Source organism: Planococcus citri, chromosome 5 (genome assembly GCF_950023065.1).
Source record: "Planococcus citri chromosome 5, ihPlaCitr1.1, whole genome shotgun sequence".
NCBI lineage: Eukaryota > Metazoa > Arthropoda > Insecta > Hemiptera > Pseudococcidae > Planococcus > Planococcus citri.
The window spans coordinates 54,238,883-54,261,420 of NC_088681.1; the positions used below are offsets into that span (position 1 = coordinate 54,238,883).

The window sequence follows — 22,538 nt, forward strand, 5'->3', positions numbered from 1 at the left end:
TAAGATAAGATAACTAATATGTAAAACATAGGTCCATTTTTATGCCCTAATCAAGAATTTGAAGAGTCCAATCCCATCCGAGGAACACATAAAGCGTTCTTTAATATTGTGGATGTGGATCTCAGCCCCCAAATTAAGCCTTCCCAAAATCAAGCAAAAAAAAACAACTTATGAACTTTAAAGTCCAAACGTCTTATTCTCCTCCTCTCTCCTGAAGAAGCATTACTGAAAATTTCTCTTCATTCCTCAAAAGGAGTGAAGGGAGGAAAAAGCAAAAATTTAATTCAATAAAGAATTGTTAATTTCTCAGCCAGAAGTCCATTTTTCTCAGCAAAAAAAAAGGATTAACAAGTCTTCACGCAGCCTTTATCAAATACGAATTTCAGCTATTCTAGGGGATCAACTTGGTTTCCTAGAGATGGGGTTAATATCTACATGAGACTTCATTTTACTCAAAACAGACTTTAAAAGTGTTGCAACTTGAAATTTTTGAATTTTGATAAATTTGCTTTGAAGTTGGATTTTTTTTCAAATTTTTGAAAATTGAGAGGTCCACCGCAGCCCAACTTTTTCAAAAATTGAAAAAATAAAAAATATGGAATTATTTTCAGAGGTCACCACTTTGAGGGCTGGGAGCAGAAGAAATCGCGATTTTTTTTGCCATGTATTTAAGGACCACACTACTCTGTACTTTAAATTATTTCATTGATCAAATTTGTAATTTTTTTATGGGCTTTCGGATTTTTAAAAATTTGTCAAAGCAAAAAAATTGAATTCAGCACTTAAAATTTGATTTGGTGGTGTATTTTTAAATAATACGTATTTTGATTTTTTCCCCATCATTTTCAAAAAATCAGTCTATTGGGATATCTCTATTGTTAGGTATGTCGAGATTCCCTAATTTGTTGGAAGAAAAAGTGGTAAAAAAATGTCTTCGTTGTAATTTTTCAAATTACAAATACGTAGGTATTTATTGTGAAAACGAAAACTGAAAAGTTGAGCTTTATTTACAAGATTAATTTTGAGTTTCGAAAAGTTTGATTATTACCGATTTAGAATAATTTCAGCCAAACTGTTATCTTTCTCCTGCATACCTAATCAAAAGTACACCATTCAAAATAATCGAGAGTTCTGGATTTTTGATTCATTTTTTCCTAACCGTTAAAATTAAAAGACGACCCAGAAAGTATTTCGGAACCACTTAAAGTCAGTTTTATTAATTATCTTCGTACTTACGTATTAATAAAATAATATGCCGTCTTGTCAGAGGATATCCTAATTAAACTCTTGTACCTATTATTGTGGGTATTGTTTGTAGTGAGCACATCGCCGCCAGTAATTGGTAATTTTTCAATTAAGTATCTCTATTATGAATCTACAAATAGGTATATACATACCTACATTAGGGTGGATCACGAAAAAAAAAAGCCGGAAGATTTTGACCAAATTCCAAGGAGACTTTCGTTCTTACGTTGGTTGAATGTCAATAATTGCCTCGGTGGTGCCTCTGAATGGGGAGTGGTTGGGGGGGGGGATGTATGAGCCTTCAAAAGGCAGGATTTTCGAGAAAAAATCGTAATTTTTTCCTTGAGAAAGTGTCTTGGTCCACAAAAAAAAAAAAAAAAACAGTATGAGGTTCATTTTGCGTTGATCTAAGCCATTGCTGTCTAAATCTAAGACCACTTTGAGGGTTCTTCTGAGGGGTTGAAATTAAAAATTAAGGAATTCGCTTATTTTTGGGAAAATTCGTGCTTCGAAAATAATATTCTCTTCCCAAATATCTATTGCGTGCTAACTGAGCCAAAATACCGAAAGAGATATTCCTGAAACAGAGTAAAATATTTTGATGCACAGTGATACAAATTTTTTTGATCAAAAACTCGAAAAAATTTGGCAAATTTATGGCTACACTATTTTTTTCGATTTTTCGAAATTGACGATAGGTCTAATGATCGACAAAAAATTGACACTACTGTGTACGTCAAAATATTCTCCCAATTTTTTCTTCAGAGAAGACATCTCCGGGGCTAAGATCACTTCTGAGTGTCTTTTATAATGCAAAATGAAGGTTTTCACAAAATTTGGTCAAAAACGTCTCAACATTTTGTTTTTATTAACTCGTCCTGATGTGGGAGGATCTCATTGAATTGAAATCAGATCTTACATATCTACAGATAAACATAATATGTATACTGTAGGGAATTAATGAATTTTATCCATTTTATGCATATCTATTTTGCCACAAACGCCTTCACTTCGTGGGTGTAAATGAGTTTTCTTCCCATTGTAATACCTAATTGAATTGATTACGATAAAGGGAAATAACACCTAGTCAGCCTAATGAAAATATTCGCCAACAATAATATTATTATGCTCGATATGTATGTGTGGAATGATTATTTACTCGCGACGAAGACAGAACGTTGGTATTCGCTTCATCGACGTATTTATTTCGAAGAAAATACCAAACTCAATAAAAAAGAAAAAAGAAAACACCGCTATGAGAAAATTCAGCTAGGGAAAATTTTTTTCCTTAATATGCGATACCCCTATATGACCTATTCTCTATAGGAAACCTTTTTTTTCCTTCTTCATCATTCATTTGTTTTTTTCACCTTGAAATTCGTCGACAAAAATATCTGTTTTGAAAACTGACAGGGCATATTTGCAGGAAGCAGTGATTTTCCACTACGATAGGCTAAAAAATTCCCCAATTTGAGTTCAGGAATTCACGATGCTGAAAATAAAATCTGCCTGCGTAAGAAAATGAGCACAGGTGGGTGGTGTTTATTTTTTTATGTGACCTTTTCATCATCTGCTCTTTTAGCTTCGCGCGAGTGTTTCTGTTTTGGAGATTTCAATTTCAATCAGCGTTATAAGATGTCGGGAAGAAGAAGAAATGAGAGGTATCGGAGATTCTTTTGAAATTAATGGAAATTTCCATCGAAGTCAAATTCTTCAGTTTTTCGCATTTTTTTTTTCAAATTTTCATTTTGATAATTCGAGGAGAAAATATGCGAGAAAATAATCGTTGAATTTGGTTCTAAAGTTTCAAGGAAAAAAAATTATCTTCATTTTGTTTGGAAAAATGAAGGAAGTGAAGGGGAGGGGACAGCCAAACACTGTAGGTTCATGTCTCCAGACTACATAGTTGAACTTGGAGCAAATTTTTTGACGCAGTTTAAAAAAAGATACTCAGAATATTCGAAATCGAAGATGAAAATCTAAAAAGCTCGATCAAAGTTGAACTTTCACGAAAAAATCGACCTATCTTGCAGTTTGAAAAAAAAATAAACATAATAACGTAAAAGTTTCTGATTTTTTTTTCTGTTTTCCATTGTGCAAGCTTGTAATGCAATCTGATTCTTACCCCTTGCCCCCTTTCTTCGTCATATTTTGCATCGTGCGGTTAAATCGCGAATGAGCGAGGAGTTCAAGGATTGCGTCAAGTGCGTCGTGAAAAATGAAGGAAGGTTGAGAGTACCATAACGCGGAATAAAAAGTACAAAAAGTCTATTCTGTACGGTTTAACAAAGCGTCGACTAAAAGCATTATTTCATAAATCGTACGTAATACAATAGCGCCGTCTCGGAATTAGTACACTTGAAAACGGTCGCGAAAGACGAGAGTTATAATAATTTCAAGTTCACCATTTTATGTAGGTACATTCGTGTCTAGTCGTTTCACGAGTAAATGTCCGGGGCCTGCGAATTTCTAAAAAGAGGGGAAAAAGAGAACTGCTGAGAGAATTTGCCAACTTATAATGTAAGTTACGAACAGCATCACTCTGTAGATGTGTCTATGTCTACACTCGACAGTTTATTAAAATATGGATAGATGCGAGAACCGAACTGAGAGACAAGTTTAATTATTTAAACCTTATACGGCCGAATAGCTGTAAGCTTTTCTGCCTCGTTGGGAGAAAAGTTCTCGAAGTATTTGATACAGGAAGAGGGAGAGAGGTTCTGGAGGAAAAAGGGTATTAAAAGTGACTGATACTGATTTGTGAGTTATAGTGATACGAAATATGAAGTTCTCAAAAGTTGAGTGGCTTTTTTTCTGGAAGGAACTTCGTGACGTTCTAAGCACCCCAATTTTATGTCATTTGGGTAATCTCTCGAAAGAGAATCTTTTCGGTCCTTGGGTTCTCGTTCGAAGAAATTTCTCGTGAATTTGGGAAGCATATTTCGAGAATCCGTCTGCCTCTTTTTCGAATCTCTTCGCTAGCGAAGTTCAATTTTGAAATTTTTGTAGAATCCCCCCCCCCCCGGTCCACTCACCCATCCAATTGAATGTGGTAGGTGTGTATTTGATTTAATAATGGAACTGATGGTTTGCCCAAAGTACCTTCTTGAAGATCATAAACGTCGCTTATCGATGAAAATATGTACTTATTATAAAATCGAGTCAAAATATTGAACTAAAGAAAATACATACGTAGGATTGTAAGTGCTGGAAAAAATCTAGGTAGGAGTTCGAGATTGTTGGTAAAACGAATTTAGTATAATGCACCAGTACATACGTATAAAACGATGCTTATCCGATTTGCATTATTTCCTTACACGGATATAATATTCGCTGTTTATAAACGAAGTACGTTGATTGGTTGGTGTAGTTTGTAAACATTTATGTATGTTTTTGTGTTGCAGTTCTCAAATGTTTACGATTAGCTGGAAACTCGGTGATGCTCAAGTTAAAAAGAGGTAAGACTTAAGATCACATTTACGTACATTTATAAGATTATAGGCAGCGATGATGGATTTTAAAACAATGTAGGTGTAATAGGAAATTCTCGCTTTAGCCGACTTAGCATTCTCATTCTTCTCGAGTTTAGAGAGAATGAATTTGTTTGGCAGGATTACCAACCTACACTGAGATTGAGAAATGCGAGATGTATTTGTCTATATACGTTTTTAGCCGGATTGGTAGGTTTACTACTACGTGACGAAGTGTCATATTACTCTGTTAATGAGTGATGATATGGCGTAGGAAATACAGCGAGATTTTCACCTATTGTCGTCGTTGATTGGTGAAAAGTGGAAAGTGGAGATACGAAAAATCAGAGTGATTTGTAAACTTTTTTTTACTCTTTTCAAGTAACTATTAACCGAGTTACTACGTAAAGTAAACAAAAGTACATAACTTCAAAGTTGTGTTTAAAAAAAAAAATAGTTTCCGAATCTCGGTCCTTTTTTGTGAAAAAAACAAAAATAATGTCTCGCTTTTCACAAGTATCGCTATTTTGACTAATGTTTTGCCAATGATTGCCAAAAATTCATGTTTTTTGTTAAAAAAGAAAAAAAAATCAACAAATATCTCGCTTTTTTGTAAAATTGTTGATAATTCGCAATTTTCCCCCAAGGTGTCTAACAGGTCCTACTGGTCCTGTTAGTCCTACTAAAGTCCTACTTTTCAACAATTTTATCCAAAAGTCCTACTTTTTTTTCTATAAGGCTTTTTTGAAAGCTTTTGGCCTCACTTCATTCAGGATTGTTTGCTTTTCTTTTTCAAGTTTGTATTTTTTTTTCAATGATCACTCTCGGATTTTAAAAATTTTGAAACAAAAATAATAAATTTCAGAAAACATCGTTTTCATACCCTTCAAAATTATAATTTTCGCAATTCGCTTTCGCTTCGCTCGGGTCCGTTTGCTTTTCTTTTTTCAATTTCAAATTTTCCAAAAAAAAATCATCATTTAAATTTTACAATTTTGAAGCAAAATAATAAACTTTTTATAGCCTTGTTCGAGCTCATTTGCTTTTCTCTTTTCATTTTGAATTTTTTCAAAAAAATAAAAATCATAAAGTATTCGAATTTGAAAATTTTGAAACAAAAAATTTGTCTGAAAACTTGAATAAAGTTTTGATCTCTCCCCCCCCCCTCAAAATGCCATAAGTGCTTGAAAAATGACCTTCTGAAAGTCCTGTTAAAAGTCTTACTCAAGTCCTACTTTTTCATTTTGAAAATTTGTTAGACACCCTGTTCCCCGAAACATTGAATTCAACTCTGAAAGTTGAGCTTTTTAGCGAAAGATTGCCAAAAACGTTCCACTCTTTATCAAAAAACTGCTATTTAGCCCAACTTTTTTGAAAAAAATTACGAAAAAATATAGTTTTTTTACCGATATACTTGGTTGCCAAAAAGTCCCCCTTTTTTTGCTAAAATTGTTGAAGTATTTTTTAAAACAAAAACTCCCCGGGTCTAGTTTTTTTTTCAGCTCTAAAAAATCGCTTTTTGCAAAAAATTTTCTAAAAGTATCACTTTTTGCCAATAATTTTTTTTTTACCAAAAACTGGTAAAAATCCACTTCTTTTGATAAAATTGTTAAAATTTCAGTTTTTGCCAAAAATTGCAAAATTCTCAGTTCGTTGGCCCAAATGGTTTTGATTTTTTGAATAAAAAAGTTGCATAATAACTTTTTTCGCAGAAATTGCGGAAAACGCCCTGCTTTTTGTTAAAATTGTGCAAGTTTCTATCGAGTTTCATTTTTAGATTTTATGGGAGTTTTAGGCCATGTTCTTTGTTTCTAGCTTGATTTCGTTGAATTCAGCGAGCGTCAGTTCTAAAGACTCTATTATCAGGTTCCAAAAAGCTGATTATAAATGAGTATATGCATTGAAATGAATCAGTGTCGTATAATTTTCCTACTTTATAATGAAAATTCGTAATTACATGCTACAGAAATAACTTGAAATCAAAATCAAAAGTAAATGTACGTTTGCTTACATTGAATAAATAAAAATAATAATGAAAATGTTGATATGAAATAGCAGAAATTTCCCCTCCTGGCGCAGAACCCCCCTTCTCGATCTATGCATCTTCTATAATCGCCTTCTGAAGAACATTCGGATCAATGTTTTTCAGGGCTTCCAAAAAACTTGTATTGCTCAAAAATGGCCCAAGTCCGCGTACACCCTTATCCGATTGAATTGTGAAATCCAAATCTCCTACAATCTTCAACGGAGGTGAGCCCAGCAATTCAAGCAGATTGTCGTTCTCTTTCATCGAACATGTATACATGCAGCCCCCTATCTCATATTATTTTATCACGTGAAAAGTTTCGCATAAATACGCTGGTCCACATTCCCTCGGATTGTGCTGGATTATTAAAACGATACCGTTACCTTTATCATCCAATATAATTCTCCAAAATACTCGTAAATCGATGGGTTCTGCTCGAAACACCTTTTCTTTTGCCCAATGAAGAATACGGTTTCCTGTTATTTGTTGATACGTGCCGGAGTACAAAGTCAATGGAATGTTTTTCTGGAAAATCAAAAATTGTCACGTGTATGTTAAATAATTGTATACGCTATAACAAGTTTTTGATGTCAGAATTAATGGTTGTTACTTTTTTACTCAATAGTCTAATGTACCAATCAACTCTTATCATGCCCTTGTATAGATCTTCGTTTCTGGTAATGGGAGTGTAATTGAAAAGAAAATAAGTTGTCTGTTCCCACGGTGTGATCGATGCCATGTCATGTTCTCCAACAAACTGATATTTATAGTAAGCCTGTTCAAGAAATTGTAATTTTTGAATCGTATGCAGAGTGTCCCACCTCAGATCAACCCTCTTTTGCCAGTTTTGTAAAATACACTGGGAATATCAAGATTTAGATTCTTAAACATCGGATGGCTATTCTTTACTTACCATATCTTTAAATGTTTTTTTGGTGCTTAAACTGGAATCTAAAATGGAGTCGTGATGGTTGTATTGGGACAGCGGTTGATCGTCGGGAAGTTCTCTTATTGTACCCATGAATAGCAGATCTGGTGATTGGATACGGTGAATTGAATAGAGTGTAGCTTCTTCACCTTTGGTCTTTGAATAGCATATTTTATAGGTTGCTAAGAACTGAACATCCTGTATTCAATATTCGCATTCAGAGAAAAAAATTATGATGCGTTATTTCAACATGTCAGAAGGCAGAGCATCTTAATTTTGTGGTGGGTGATTTCGAAAATATTTTTGATGCGGATGGATTTCGAATGTGAGTTGACGAATGAGGCAAGCTCAAAATTTTTTGTTTTCTTCATTCAGCAATCATCTCACATCGAGGTCTATCCACGTGGAAAATATTCTAAAAATCGCCGACCTATGGTGCAAGAAGCTCGTCTATTATTAACATGAAATTACTCTGATACACAATATATAGGTATGGAAATATGAGATATCGATTTGATTGTCCAAATAATATTTTACATTCGGTGAATACCTTTCCTTCTTCGTCCTTTGATACCTGAAAAAAACAATGATGATTCGAATATGACTGTTTTAAGTATGTATATTAGAAATATTATTTCATTCCAGCGATGGTAGAAATCTTACCGGATATCCGACTTCATAGATTTCTGCATCCGATTGATAACAATGCTTCACATAGTCTTCGCTATTTTCTTCCCTTAATTTATTAATCGAGGGCACTATTTCTTCTGAACATTGCGCGTTGCGTTCTGTATACTCGGACATAAAAAATAGTGTACTTTTACTCAACATTACGTCAGTTTTCCTCCAGTTTTCTTGTTTTTCTAATTGTTTTTCATCAGATGCGGGACACGCGATCATGAGTTTTTCTTCAGGACCACTTCCGTCATCAGAATTATCGTAATTATAAGCGGCGTATTTATCAGCTTCTTTGGATTGGTGGTGAGGTATTGCAAGGTGTAGAGATGAGTCGCGATTCTTAATCACCGCTAATGGAGTTCTATAAGGTGCTTTGAGCAATAAAACTTCCTCTGAAATGTACGTCGAATTGTACGGTATTTTATTGGAAGGTATTTGAAGAAGAAGTTTTCGTCAATTTTGTGAAAATGATATTAAAAACCATTTTGTAGTCGGATGATTGAACATGTAGGTATGTGCTTTGGGGTGGATCGCAAGAAAAAAGTGTTGGAGGATTTTGAACAAAGTCAATGAAAAGCCCTATTTCAAGTTGAAAGCGAACTAGAAATTTTTTTGCTCGGGAGGTGTCTCTGAAGAGGGGGGGGGGATGGTTCTCAAAAAGTGAGAGCATCTCGCTTTAAAATATGTACTTCCGAAGCTAAAAGTTTTTCTGGTTGACTTTCAGCTCAAAATGAAAGTCTCTACTGAATCAAGGTATGTACTTACCCAATGAGATAGTTTCTTGGACGAGAATAAAAATTGACCAGCTGGCAACTAAAATCCGCAGCAAATTCATCGAGAAATGATTGAGAAACATCGTTGATCCACGTTAAACGTAATGTAGTAGTACAGTCAAAGTCTGGTTTGTGTAGACTGAATGTTCACATAGGGATTTTTCATCGTTTTATATTAATTTTTGAGAATTGTTCGAAGTGTGGCAATTGCGAAATGAAATCATCGTGAAAAACGAAATATTTCGTAATATTTTCTTAGGTGTACAAAATTTCTATAGAAGCATAGACTAGAAAACTAGAATTTCATGAAAATTTTGTCGCTTCTGTCAACTGAACAAATACCACGACTCCGCGAGCATGTTAAAATTTGCAATACCTAGTCATTGTACATATTATGTACACATATCTTACATACGCCTACTCATCATTACCGACGAACTCTACCAAGATGGGACCCTAATTTCTCACATGCGTTGTTCGGACCCCGATTTTTTTTAAATATTGAAGGATGGTATAGGTTTATGTACATCTTTTCAATACCTTTAGAATTGGTTCTAAAAATAGAACAGGGTGGTTGTTGTAAATTTCCTTCAACTCTATTTTTTAAAAGTACGCATTTCACGTGCGATGATGGGACCCTAAGTGTAAGTTATATACACCTTTGTTTCAAACTTCACAGTACATGATCGGACTTCTATGTGAATGCAAGTATGAAATTTTGTATACGTTGTTGGGACATTATACACAAATAGTTATGAATTTTCGCATACGTTCTTCGGACCTAATTTGCAATGTTGCCACCTATCTTAGTCACACAAACAGAGTGTCTTATGAGCGATGCTCGGACCTATGAATACAAGCTACATTCATCAAATTTCTAATATTATGATCCAAGATTGGACTTCCATGTGTATGTAAGTATGAAATTTTATATACGTTGGTTGGACTTGTATAATGACTTCCATGTGTTTTCAATTTTTTTTTGTTCAACATTTTGATGTATTGCACCTTTGAAGACATTGGCCTACTTTTAACATTTTTTGGAGTCCATTTAATCAGGTTTTTTCTTTTGATTTGGAATAAAAAAACATTTGCATATATGTAGCAGTTGTTCGGTGACCTTTGCAAAAATTCTAGTGTTTTTCCCGAACCATATTGAGCTTTTGAATGCGATAACCTGCTTTTGAATTTATGCAGGTCAATTTTTATCAAACTTTCGCAAGGTTTTCTGACGACTTTTGCGAATATTTATGGGAAAAGCATTTCCATCTCATATTAAATGCGCAAGCTCGATTTAAAGGGGTCTGAAAAATTTAAATCACTCACAAAGGTCGTCGAATTACCTTTACACACCTGCCAGAGCGTTTCTATCTCAATTCAAATGCAAAAGTCTGATTAAAAAATTACAATGGTTAGTCAAAGGCAGAAAAAAAATACAAACGCTCACAAAATTACTCGATTATCCAGAGATGGGGCGATTCGAATCGCGGATCAATTTTGAATCGCATTCAGAATTGAAATTTTACTGGAACTGGAAGACCAAAGTTTACTCTGTACTCCACTATCAACAAGCTGTAAAATCCACTGCAGATGGGTTCAAGTCAATTTGGAGCCTCCTGCCACTTTTTGAAAATTTTTAGAACCTTCAGCACATTTTTGAAACTTGAAATTTCATAAAATGGAGTTGAATATCCAAAATTTTATCAGTTTAACTTTGGAAATATTTTTTTTTGTCGAAGTAAAATTTTCTAACGCTTTGATTTGATTTTAATTAGCTGTGTTGCTTCGATTTCGGAAATTGCTTTCTGAAATCGAAGCAACACAGCTAAATAAAATCACATCAAAGCGTTAGAAAATTTTACTACGACTAAAAAAAATTTGATAATTCCTGGAGCCTCCAGTAGATTTTCGAAACTCGAAATCTCCCCAAAATTTCATTGAATGGAGATGGAAAGCCGAAATTTACTTTGCACCGACTTCAGGTGGGTTCAAGTCATTTTGGAGCCTCCAGTGAATTTTTTTAAATTACTGGAGTCTCCACCAGATTTTTAAAACTTGAACTTCCACGAAATTTCATCAAATGGAGTTAGAAAGCCGAACTTCATTCCGCAAACTAATTTCAGGTACGCTACGAAGCCGACTGCAGGTGAATTTCAAGTAGTTTTGTAGCCTCCAGTGACTTTTTGAAAATTACTGAAGCCTCCAGTACATGTTTGAAACTTGAAAATTTTTACAAAATCACATCAAATGTAGATGAAAAGTCGAAGGGTTCAAGTGATTTTGGAGCCTTCAGCGACTTTTTTAAAATTTCTCGAGTCTCCAGCACATTTTTAAAACTTGAAATTTTCACATACTTTTATCAAATGGAGTTTGATGGCCGAAATTTTCAATACAATATGAAGTGGACTGCAGTGGTTTCAAGTGGTTTAAAAGCTATCAGCTACTTTTTGGAAATTTCAATTTTCCAAAAAACGCCATAAAACCTGTTTAAATAATCTGAAGCTTGCTTGCATGCGAGTGGTTGCTTGTTAATAACCTTGACCGATAGAGTACTTAGGTACCCGTTATTTTTTTTTAAATCAGCATCGCGTATCTTGAATAAAACGTATTATTTTTGAGAACCAAATTATTCGATTTCTCACTTCTTTGAAAATTTAAAAAATTCACTCTTCCTCTTTGGTTTGAGGTAAAAAGATACAATTCAGTTGACATCCTATTTTTGCATTTCTCCAAAGTAGATTGCTGGTAGTTTCAATCTATTTTGGAGTCTTCTGCGCCTTTTTGAAAACTTTAGTTCTTTAAAAAATGCCACAAAATCTGCCTGAATTGATAGTGAGTACTGCGCAGAGTGAATTTCGGCTAAGTTTCAAAAATCTCCCGGAGGCTACAGTAATTTCTAAAAAGTCGCCGGAAGCTCCAAACGATCTTAAATCCACCTGCGGTCGACTTCTGGCGTGTTGAAATTAGTTTGCAAGATGGTGTTTGGTTGTAATGAAATTTCATGGAAGTTAAAGTTTCAAAAATCTGCTGGAGGCTCCAGAACTAGTCAAAACTGTTTGAAACATTTTCCAATCGATTTGGCAGGTCGAAAATAGGGTATATCCTAAATTTCAATTTTCTACATCAATTTGATTTTCCCACTCATTTGTGGCCTAAATTCGATTTTCAAAAATTCATCAAAAATTGAAAAAGGCACGAGCACTTGAAATTTTTGACATGATGTGTTAAAAATGAAAAGCTGCGGGCCCCCCAACTATTAGGCAGCCTCAACTTTTGGAAATTGCTTTCGACAGTATGGACAGTTATGATAACTTACAACGAATCAATTTTGAAAAAAGTTGTCCATAGGATTTTGAAAAATTTGATAGCGCTGCTTTGCATTTGAAAATTGTTTTTCCTTCTCGTAATATACTTAATTTCTGTGATTTTTGAGTGAAATTATTTTCAAAATGTGTGTTCAATAGGTATACGTAGTGACGGTGTCTGGACTTGGTTATAACATGTTGTGTGTTTGCCGTTGATTTCAGCGGCAACGTTGCAATACGAGTCCGAACATGGTATGCAGGGTTAGAGAAAAATAAGGTCCGAACAACGTATAAGTAAATTCATATTACTTACACCCGCTGCAGTGGTTCCATGTGTATATCAAGTTGGGTGTATCAGCTAAAAAAACATCATGTGTTCTATACGTTCCGAGGACTTTTTACATGAACCACTTTTGATAATTTTGCCATGGCTAAAATTACTCGTAGATCACGAAAAAATGGTTAAAACGTTGTTCGGACCTACCTAAAGTCCGAACAACGTTTTGGGTCCGAACAACGCACGTGGAATTTCAAGGGTGTGGCCGAACAACGTATACTCGTAGTTTGTAAACCCGTATTAATCGACGAGTTGTGGAATACGGGAAAATGTTATATTCGTACCTAGTATGTACGTACTACGGTAGCAAATATTGGTCTTCTGGGTCAATTTGAAGGTATAGGAGATATGGACACATGATTTTTTCTGATGCAGTAAAACATGAAAACCCTGAGTCTTTTCCCTTCAAATTGCTCTAGAAAGCTGATTTTTGGGTATGGTATGCAACTTTTGATTTCCTATTGATTGTTTCTCATTGAGGGTATCGTACCGGTAGTGAAAGTAGTGAAAAATGAAAATCTGTTGTGAATGCAGTGAAAAAGTAGCGATTTTAGTCAAGAAGGTAGTGAAAAAATTATCAAATTTACTAATGCGTGTGTGTATTTGTATTTTTTTTAAAAAAATGATTTCGATTGAAATTATAAATTATAAAATATAATACTTGATATAAATTTTATTCTAGTTTCAATGTTTTTGAGCATGGAGTAGTAGCAAAAACAGAGAAATTCAAAATTTTGGGGATTGAGAATGTACTTCTGTACAGCTGAAAAGAGATGGGGAGTGGTTGAAAAATGAAAACAGCCAAAAGGGGAAGGGATTGAAAAGTGGACACCCCTAAAAGGTACATCCAGGGTACTCACTGCACCGGTCACCGGATGTACATAACAAAAGTTTCGAATCTCTTTGTCTAATTTGAAAAGGCTCCAGCGATAACATAAAATTGAAACCCGTTAGTAATGGTGTGAAACTACACATTTTTGCTGTTGTGAAGTGGTGGGGGGAAGGGGTTAGAAAAGTCTAAACCCTCAATAGGTGCATCCAGGTCATCCTCCGGATGTAGAAGTACATACAAAATTTTAGTCTTTTTGGTCAATTTGAAGGGATGGGGGTGTGGACATGAGATTTTTTCAAGGCAAATAAGACACGAAAACTCGAATTTTTTCCCTTCAAATTGATCTAGCATATTGATTTTCGGGTACATGTTATGCAACTTTTGATTTCTTGTCGTTTGGTTCGTGTATTGGAGAAGTTGCCAGGGAAGAAGCTTTCTAGAATTGTTAGGATTTTCAAGAATTCGCCTAAAATCGCAAATTTCAGTTTGGGGGGAGGGGTCTTAGGCCATGTTCTTTTCCTCTAGCTTGATTTTATTGAAATCAGAGAGTGTCAGTTCTAAAGACTTCATTGCTAGGTTCTAAAAAGTTGATGATAAATAAGTATAGACATTGAAATGAATTCGGTATGGTATAATTTTCATATTTTATAATGAAAATACGTAATTATATGCTCCAGAAATAACTTAATGAAATCCCCACACGTTGGGTGTGGAGGATTATTCGCCGCCTTCGATTTCTCCATTTTAGCGGCTACCTCACGTCTCTCGCTGGTGAGGGTGCTGATTTTGGGGTATGATATTCGCATGAAATCCCAAATTTTGGTTAAAGGGGTTTTATGTCGTGTTCTTTCTTTCTAGCTTGATTTCGTTGAAATCGGAGAGTGCCAGTTCTAGACTCCGTCGTCAGGTTCCAAAACGTTGACGATAAATAATAATATAGGCGTTGTATAGTTTATTAATTTTGCTATTTTATAATGAAAATAAAATATGTACAACGTAATCACATGGGTACCTACTGTAGAAATAACTTGAAAACAAAATCAAGAGTAAAATTCACGTGTTCTTACATTGAATAAATAACATTAATGAACATGTTTATACACGACATAGCAAGAATTTTCACTCCTGGCGCAGAACCCCCTCTCGATTTACGCTTTTATTATTCTCGTTTTTTGAAGAATATTCGAATCAATGTTTAACAGGGCATCAGATAGACTTTTATTGCCCAAAAAATCGACAATATCATAAGTTGGCCTAAGTCCGTCTACACCTTCTTTATCTGATTGCATTGTGAAATCCAAATCTCCTGCAATCTGCAACGGAGGTAAGCCTAACAATTTAAACAGATGGTCGTTCTCTTTTACCGAACATGTATATATGCAGCCCCCATCCTCATATGCTTTCAGTTTGAGAATTTTTTCGCATAAATACGCTGTTCCACATACACGCAGATTATGCTGGACTACCAAAATGATGGCGTAACCTTTATCATCCGATATAATTCTCCAAAATGAATCGACGGGTTCCGCTTGAAATACGTTTTCCTTCATCGAGCGTAGAATGAGATTTCCCATTCTTTGTTTATGCGTGCCGGAGTACAAAGTCAATGGCTTGTTTTTCTAGAAAATCAAAAATTGTCACGTGTAATGTTAAATAATATTGTGTATCCTATAACAAGTTTTTAATGTCAGAATCAATAGTTGTTACCTTTTTACTTAGTAGTCTGATGTACCAATCAGCTCGTATCACTCCCGTGTATAGATCTGGGTTTCTAGTAATTGGAGTGTAATTGAAAAGAAAAAAAGTTGTCTGTTCCCATGGACTGATCGATGCCATGTCATGTTCTCCAACGAACTGATGTTTATAGTAAGTCTGTATGGGAAATTGTAATTTTAGAATCGTGTGCAAGTATCCGGCCTCAGAATAACCCTGTTTCATTAAGGACTGATTTAAACCGGTCAATTTAAAAATAGCAGCCTATACGACTGATTCTCTCATCTTACCCGCAGTTATGCTGTTAGGGATAATCAAGATCTAGGTCTAGGTATGTACTCGAACATCAGATCGTTATTCGTTACTTACTATTCCTTTAAATTTTTCTGTGGTGCTTAAACTGGAATCTAAAATCGACTCATGAATGCTACGATATAGTAATAGCTGACCAACGGTTGTTTGCCGTGAAGTTCTATTATTGTACTCATGAACAGCAGATCTGGTGTTTTTATACTGTGAATTGAGTAGAGTGTAGCTTCTTCACCTTTGGTCTTTGAATAGCATATTTTATAGATTGGTAAGAATTGAACGTCCTGCATTCGATTGAAATTTAGATGAAAAAATCACGAGTGTGGGTCATTGCAATCTGTAAAAACGCCGTGCTTTTTACTCTTGCGGTTGGCGATTTTGAAAAAAAATTCAATTTTTGTGGATAGACCTCGATGTGAGTTGACGAATGGCGCAAACTTCAGGTCTCAAAGTGCAATTGCAGGAGAAATAGAAGTGCTCGAGATGTTTCCTTTTTTCATTTTTTGTTTTGTTTTTTTTTTCATTCAGGATAGAATCATTTCACAAACGAGGTCTACCTATACTCGTATATATTCACGTGAAAAATATTTTTAAAATCGCCGATCCGTAGTGCAAAGAGCTCGACTATCGACATGGAATGAACCTGATATAAAAATATGAGATATCGATAGACATTTGTTCGAATAATTTACATCAGGTGAATTATACCTTTCCTTCTTCGTCGTTTGATATCTGAGAAAATCAATGATATAGTTAGAATGTCTGTTTTACTTTAATAAATAACTATTGAAATGATTTCATCCCAGTAGATATCTTACCGGATATCCGACTTCGTACATTTCTGCACCCTTTTTATTACAATGTTTCGCATGGTTATCGCTATTTTCTTTCTTTATTCTATTAATTGAGGGCACCAATTCTTGTGAACATAGCGCATCGGGATTCGTATACTCGGACAGAAAAAATAGTGTACTTTTACTCAACATTACAGCATCAGTGTTCTTCCAGTTTTCTTGTTTTTCTAATTGCTTTTCATCAGATGCGGGACATGCGATCATCAGTTTTTCTTTAGGACCATTTCCATCATCAGAATTATCGTATTTATAAACAGCGTATCTATCATCTTCTTTGGATTGGTAGTGAGGTCTTGCGATATGTAGAGATGAGTCACGATTATTTGTAATCACAGCTAATGGAGTTTTATCAACTGCTTTGAGCATTAAAACTTCCTCTGAAATGTACGTCAACAGGGTGTCTAACAGGTACTGCAGGTACTGCAAGTACTGTAAAAGTGCTGCATTGAAATCCTCGGTACTGCAAGTACTGCAAAGTACTGCATTTTGCCTGAAAAGTACTGTATTTTTTCTCAGAATCATTGATTTAAAATTTTTTAAATACCTCAAAATGAATTAATTGGTTAAAATTAAAAAAAAAAAAAAATGTTCATTTTGTACCTCAAAAGATGGCAACACTTGTTAAATTAATACTTGTAAAAATTTTATATCGACAAATTCCAACCGGTTCAAAAATATTTTTTTTCTGGGGGGTAGGGGGGGGGTAGGTGTAAGCTGAATAAAAAAAAAAATAAGGTAATGCAAAAGGTACTGTAAAAGTTCTGCATTTCTTCGTAGAAATTTTGTTAGACACCCTGGTCAAATTATACGCTATCTTAATTGTAGGTATTTGATGTGGAAGTTTTCGTCAATTTTGTGAAAATGATATATTAAAAACCATGTTGATTATTGAACATGTACGGTATATGTGCTTTGCGGTGGATCGCAAGAAAAAAGTGTTGAAGATTTTGACCAAATTCAATGAAAAGCTACTGAAAGTCACCCAGAAATTTTTTAGCTCCTGGGGTGTCCTTGAAGAGCATATATGGGTCATCAAAGTGAGAGCAATTTGATTTATCGCTTTAGCCATTTTTGCCCAGCTTGTTTGGGGGACAACAGCCCAGTGCCAAAAAGTAGTATTCGAGATTCTGCATCGAACTTACACAGAGTATAACCCTCAAGGTGTAGGACTACGTATTGTTTGAGCTTAACTATCGATTTTTTGAAATTCGCGATCTAGTGACTGAAAAAATTGGCACCAGTGTATTCCAAAATATTCCCTCATTGTCAGTTTCAGAAATGATATTTTTTCAATGTTTTTCAAAACACTAATATTTTTCTCAAAACAGGTAGGGCAGAAGCTAGAGCGAAAATTCTCCCGATTTAAATTATCTGTAGTTGTATTAATCCTCCAGGGGCACTTCCGGAGCTAAAAGTTTTTCGAGGTGACTTTCACCTCGAAATGAAAGTCTCCACCGAATCAAAAGCTACTTACCCAATGAGATGGTTTCTTGGACGAGAATAAAAATTGACCAGCTGGCAACTAAAATCCGTAGCAAATTCATCGAAGAATAATTGAGAAACATCGTTGATCCTCGTTATATGTATCAGTATAATCAAAGTCTGGTTCGTGTAGACGGAATGTTTACAGCAGGATTTTCCATCGTTTTATGGACTAGCTGTTAATTTTCATGAATTGTTCGAAGTGTGGCTTTGCTAAAAGCAAATTTTTCGTCATATTTTCTCATGGTGAATAAGGCTTGAAGCAGAATAAACAAATGGCTGTGTGAGCAAATAGTGAAAAAACTCAAATTTTATGAACATTTTACGGTTGTCATCGACTGAGTAAATACCACAAGCGTGTTTTATGTAATTGTCATAGATTCTACATACATCTATGCGTATGGGTATTGGAATACGCAGAAATATGTATGTAAGTTTCACGTGTGTAGGTAAGCTACGTGTTTCGAAAAGCGTAGTATTCGATATTCATTAACAGGGTGTCTACTGGCAAGGAAAACAAGGGAAACAGGGAAATAGCAGGGATTTCACTCGAGGTAGCAAGGATGCAGGAAAATAGTAGGGATTTTGACAATTTCTGTGTAATAGCAAGGATTTTTCAAAAAAGTTCCTCTTGCATTTTCAATTTTATAATGCATTTCCACTTTTTCCTTGTAATTTTTCTCACTAAAAATTGTGGATTTCTACTTTTTGAATCATAAATTTTCGAAATCTTTCGCCCTCGCTTCGCTCGGGCTGAATCATTTTTTTTTTCCTAATATTTTGATTGACAAATCTTAAATTAAACAAGTCAAAAGTGAAAAGTGAAAAAAACATTCAAATAGAAAATAATAGTCTTATACTTCTTGAATTATTATCAATTTTCAAAAGCTTTTGCCCTCACTTACCTTTGAAATCAAAAGTTATAAAATTTCAGGGTTGTACCTCAAACACGCAAAATTTTATTATGCAGCACAAAATACGAGTACTTAGCGAAAAGAGGTGAGGAATTTCTTTCAAAAACATCTGAAAGCACGAAAATTTAGCGTTGAAACTTTTTCTTAAAATGATTTTACTGCTCTAAATTGTTAAAATCTTCGCCCTTCTCTTCTCGTCTTAGATTCAATTTTAAAAGTTCAAAAGCTGAATAAATCACAAAAACGACGAAAAAAGGTACAAATTTGGGAGGGAGGGGAATGTGGTGGTGGGTATCAAAGTGGCAAACGCTCTACCTTTTTTCAGTTTATTGGACACCACTGTTATTATTTCATATTATTATATTTCATAATTTTTTTTCAAGTCGAATTGTTGTGAAGCCCATCTTTGATTGTCTTCGTATTATTATACATTATTAATTTCCAATCACGCCAATTTTTTTTCTTCGTAATGTTTCATCAGAATTAAACTGATTGAAAAAAAGTTTATTTTCTTACAAAACGAGTACCTACTCACAAGGGGAGGGGGGTGTCTTTTTAAACTCAAATAAAGCAAGGAAAATGGCAAGGAAAAACAAGGAAATAGCAAGGAATTTGATTTTTCAAATCCTGTAGACACCCTGATTAACATTTTTGAAAATTTTTTGGGTTATTTGCTGGTGGTCACATTGTTCAATGATTCGTATGATCAGAGTTGAGAAAATTGTGTTCTGTAATCTACTCGTAGGTTGATCGTGAAGAACTGGGCAAGTGTACTGACATAAGGTAAAGTAAGTGGTTGAATGTGGCCATCTGATAATTTTTTTTCAACAATAGATGCAACCTGGCAAGCTAATGTGTAGATCACACTTACTAGCTTCAAAATCATATCAATGGAGTACAGAAAAGTGGAGAGAATTAAGCATTTTTCGAACAAGTCATCTTCGAAAAATAATTCAAATTTATGGGGCAAATTTCTTTTTGAAAATAGCAATTTTTGCCCAGAAGTATAAAATCCCCCCAAAAAAGTACCTCACGGTAAAAAAAGGGGGTTTGAAAAAGAACGCGCTAGAAAGGCTCGTCACCATTACAAAAAAACTTCAAAAAAATCTCCATAATATAACTGAAAAATATCCAAAAAAAATAACCCAAAACAAAAAATTACTGATATCTACTTTGCAGGGAGTTGGAGAATGATTGGTTGGTACCTACATACCTGCCTACGTTCCTACTTAAGAGTTTGCAAATAATAAACAAAAATTTCCCAACTTCCCGCTCACTTTCTAATGAAGACTAATCAAATTCGATCATGGAATACTTCATGAATGCTGGAAATGGATGTGTATTGTGTATACCTACTTGTCTAAAGAAGTGGGCGGAAGTTGGCCCAATTTTGTGAAAGTAGTTCCATTTCAAAAGTAGTGGGGGCTGAGGCCGTGGAGGGGCCGGGTGAGTGTAAAACAAAATCAGACGCAATATTTGTGCTCGGGAGGTTTGAACCATATGAAAACGACACCAATATCATCAAAGTAACTTTATTTCAAAAATTTGTAGTAAAAATTGTTTATGGTTGGGGAGGGGGAACGCAGAAGGCTTTGAAGGGGCTAGGTTAGCTGATAACCAGACGTCATGTTCGCGCTCAGCGGTATCAAATCATGCGGAAACGACACATTGCACTTCAAAATTTTCATTGATAGTAAAAAGCAAAAAATGAGTTGAAAAACGCAATTTTGAGTGGTAAATATGAAGGGAGAGGGGGTTGAAAATTTACCTCGGTTGTTCACCACACCACCCTAGAAAATATTCACCAAAAATACTTTTGATGGCAACCTTGGTATTTCAATAAGTTTGAGAGCGCGCGATAGGTGAAGTTTTCCCACGGCGGTGTCGTGGAACAATGTTGACAAAACGCGCGGTAGTACTGGAGATACATGTTTTTTATCAAACTTTATGTTTTTTGACCATGTTGCACCCCCCTTTGGGACCCTGGGAAAGTTATATGTTATACCTTAGGGTGTAACTAAATTTTTGAGAAAATTTCGCAGAGGGCCCCCTCCCCGTTTTTTTTCTACGAATTTTTGAAATTTTCAACCCCCCCAAAAACCCCCCAAATATGAAATTTTTTTTTTGAAAAAAATGTCACACACGCACCTACTTAGTGACTATTTTCTATGAAAGTTTTAAAATTTTTGGACAAGCCCCTCCGGAGAACGAGAATTTTGAATTTTGAGCACGTTGGGGCACATTTCTCGGGTTGGGGTGGGGGGGTCGACTCAAAAATTTTTTTGGATGGTTTTACACCCAAGCTAACATATTGGGTGAGTTTCGTCAAAATTGGAGAAAGTGCGGATTTCACCATCTTATCCTGAAAGGCTCTTTTACGGTATTTTAATTGTAGGTATTTGATGTATAGAAGTTATCGTCGATTTTGTGAAAATGATAATTTTGAAGGTGTCTCTGAAGGGGAGACATTAATCCTCAAAGAGAGAGCATTTTTTTTTTTGAAATCGTGATTTTTTTCGCATAAGCTCTTGCCCTTCCTGTTTTGGTGAAAATGACCCTGCAGTTCCAAAAAAATAGTATAGTGGGTCATTCCATTCCAAATCGGCGGATTTTTGCACGAGGGCCGAGGGCTTTTCAAAATCAAATCATGTGTGAAGTTCATCATATGATGACGATTGACGCTAACCGAACAATTTTTTGATTTTTTTTAGCGGAGCTGTGGGGCTTCAAAGTTTTCCAAAATGGCCGAAAATGGAAAATTTTAGTTGCAAATTGCTTCGGTTGTACGTGGTATAGAATTTTGAACTTTTTAAAAATTTGTAGTAGTTTGAGAGGGTAATCGACGAATGATGTAAAAATTTGTGTTGCCACGTTCAAAAACCTAAGAGAAATCGATTTAAAAACTTATAAATTTGAATACTACAACCACGATCTCGACGAGTAAAAATTCCAACAAAAAAAAAAACTCTCAGCTGTAACCTTTTTTATGTAGAATAACGTATCAAAATTTTGGATTGGCATTTTTTTTCATTTTCGAAAAAAAAATTACAAGTTTTACACTTATTGCAAAAATACCATCAGAAACCTAAAAATTGAAAATCTTTGCATTTTGGAGATATGTATTTTACCAAAGTGTAAACGAACATGGGAAAAAATCCCCTTCCACCTCAATTTGTCAAAAAATTGACGAGAAATACCATTTTTGTGCAATAATTATTTTGAGAGTGAAACAAATTGAAAAAATTTCGCTACCATTTTAAACAAAAGCAGGAAGATTGTAGACGGATATGTGAAAAAATCTCTAAAAGCTTTTCGAGGTGATTTTCAGCTCAAAATAAAAGACGCCTCCGAATCAAAGACTACTTAGTACTTACCCAATGAGACAGTTTCTTGGACGAGAATAAAAATTGACCAGCTGGCAACCAAAATCCGTAGCAAATTCATCGAGAAATAATGGAGAAACATCGTTGATCCACGTTATGACAGTAGCGCAATCGAAATCTGGTTTGTGTAGACTGAATGTTCACTTCAGCATTTTTCGTCGTTTTATAGACTATTAATTTTCAGGAATTGTTCGATGTGTGTGACAATGCGAAATGAAACCATTGCGAAAAACAAATTTTTCGTCATTATTTTCTTTGGTGAATAAGGCTCGAAGCAGAATAAACAAAT

General features: G+C 34.8%; 1 protein-coding gene across 4 annotated transcripts in view; it reads left to right on the plus strand.

Annotated features, from left to right (window-relative positions):
- Positions 1 to 22,538, plus strand: part of Efa6 (Exchange factor for Arf 6) — a 194,513-nt gene that overhangs the window by 87,756 nt on the left and 84,219 nt on the right. For all 4 annotated transcript variants that reach the window (XM_065366757.1, XM_065366759.1, XM_065366758.1 and 1 more), the window contains one exon: positions 4,650 to 4,703. In XM_065366757.1, the coding sequence (XP_065222829.1) occupies positions 4,650 to 4,703 (54 nt within the window). The remainder of the gene's footprint in view (positions 1 to 4,649; positions 4,704 to 22,538) is intronic.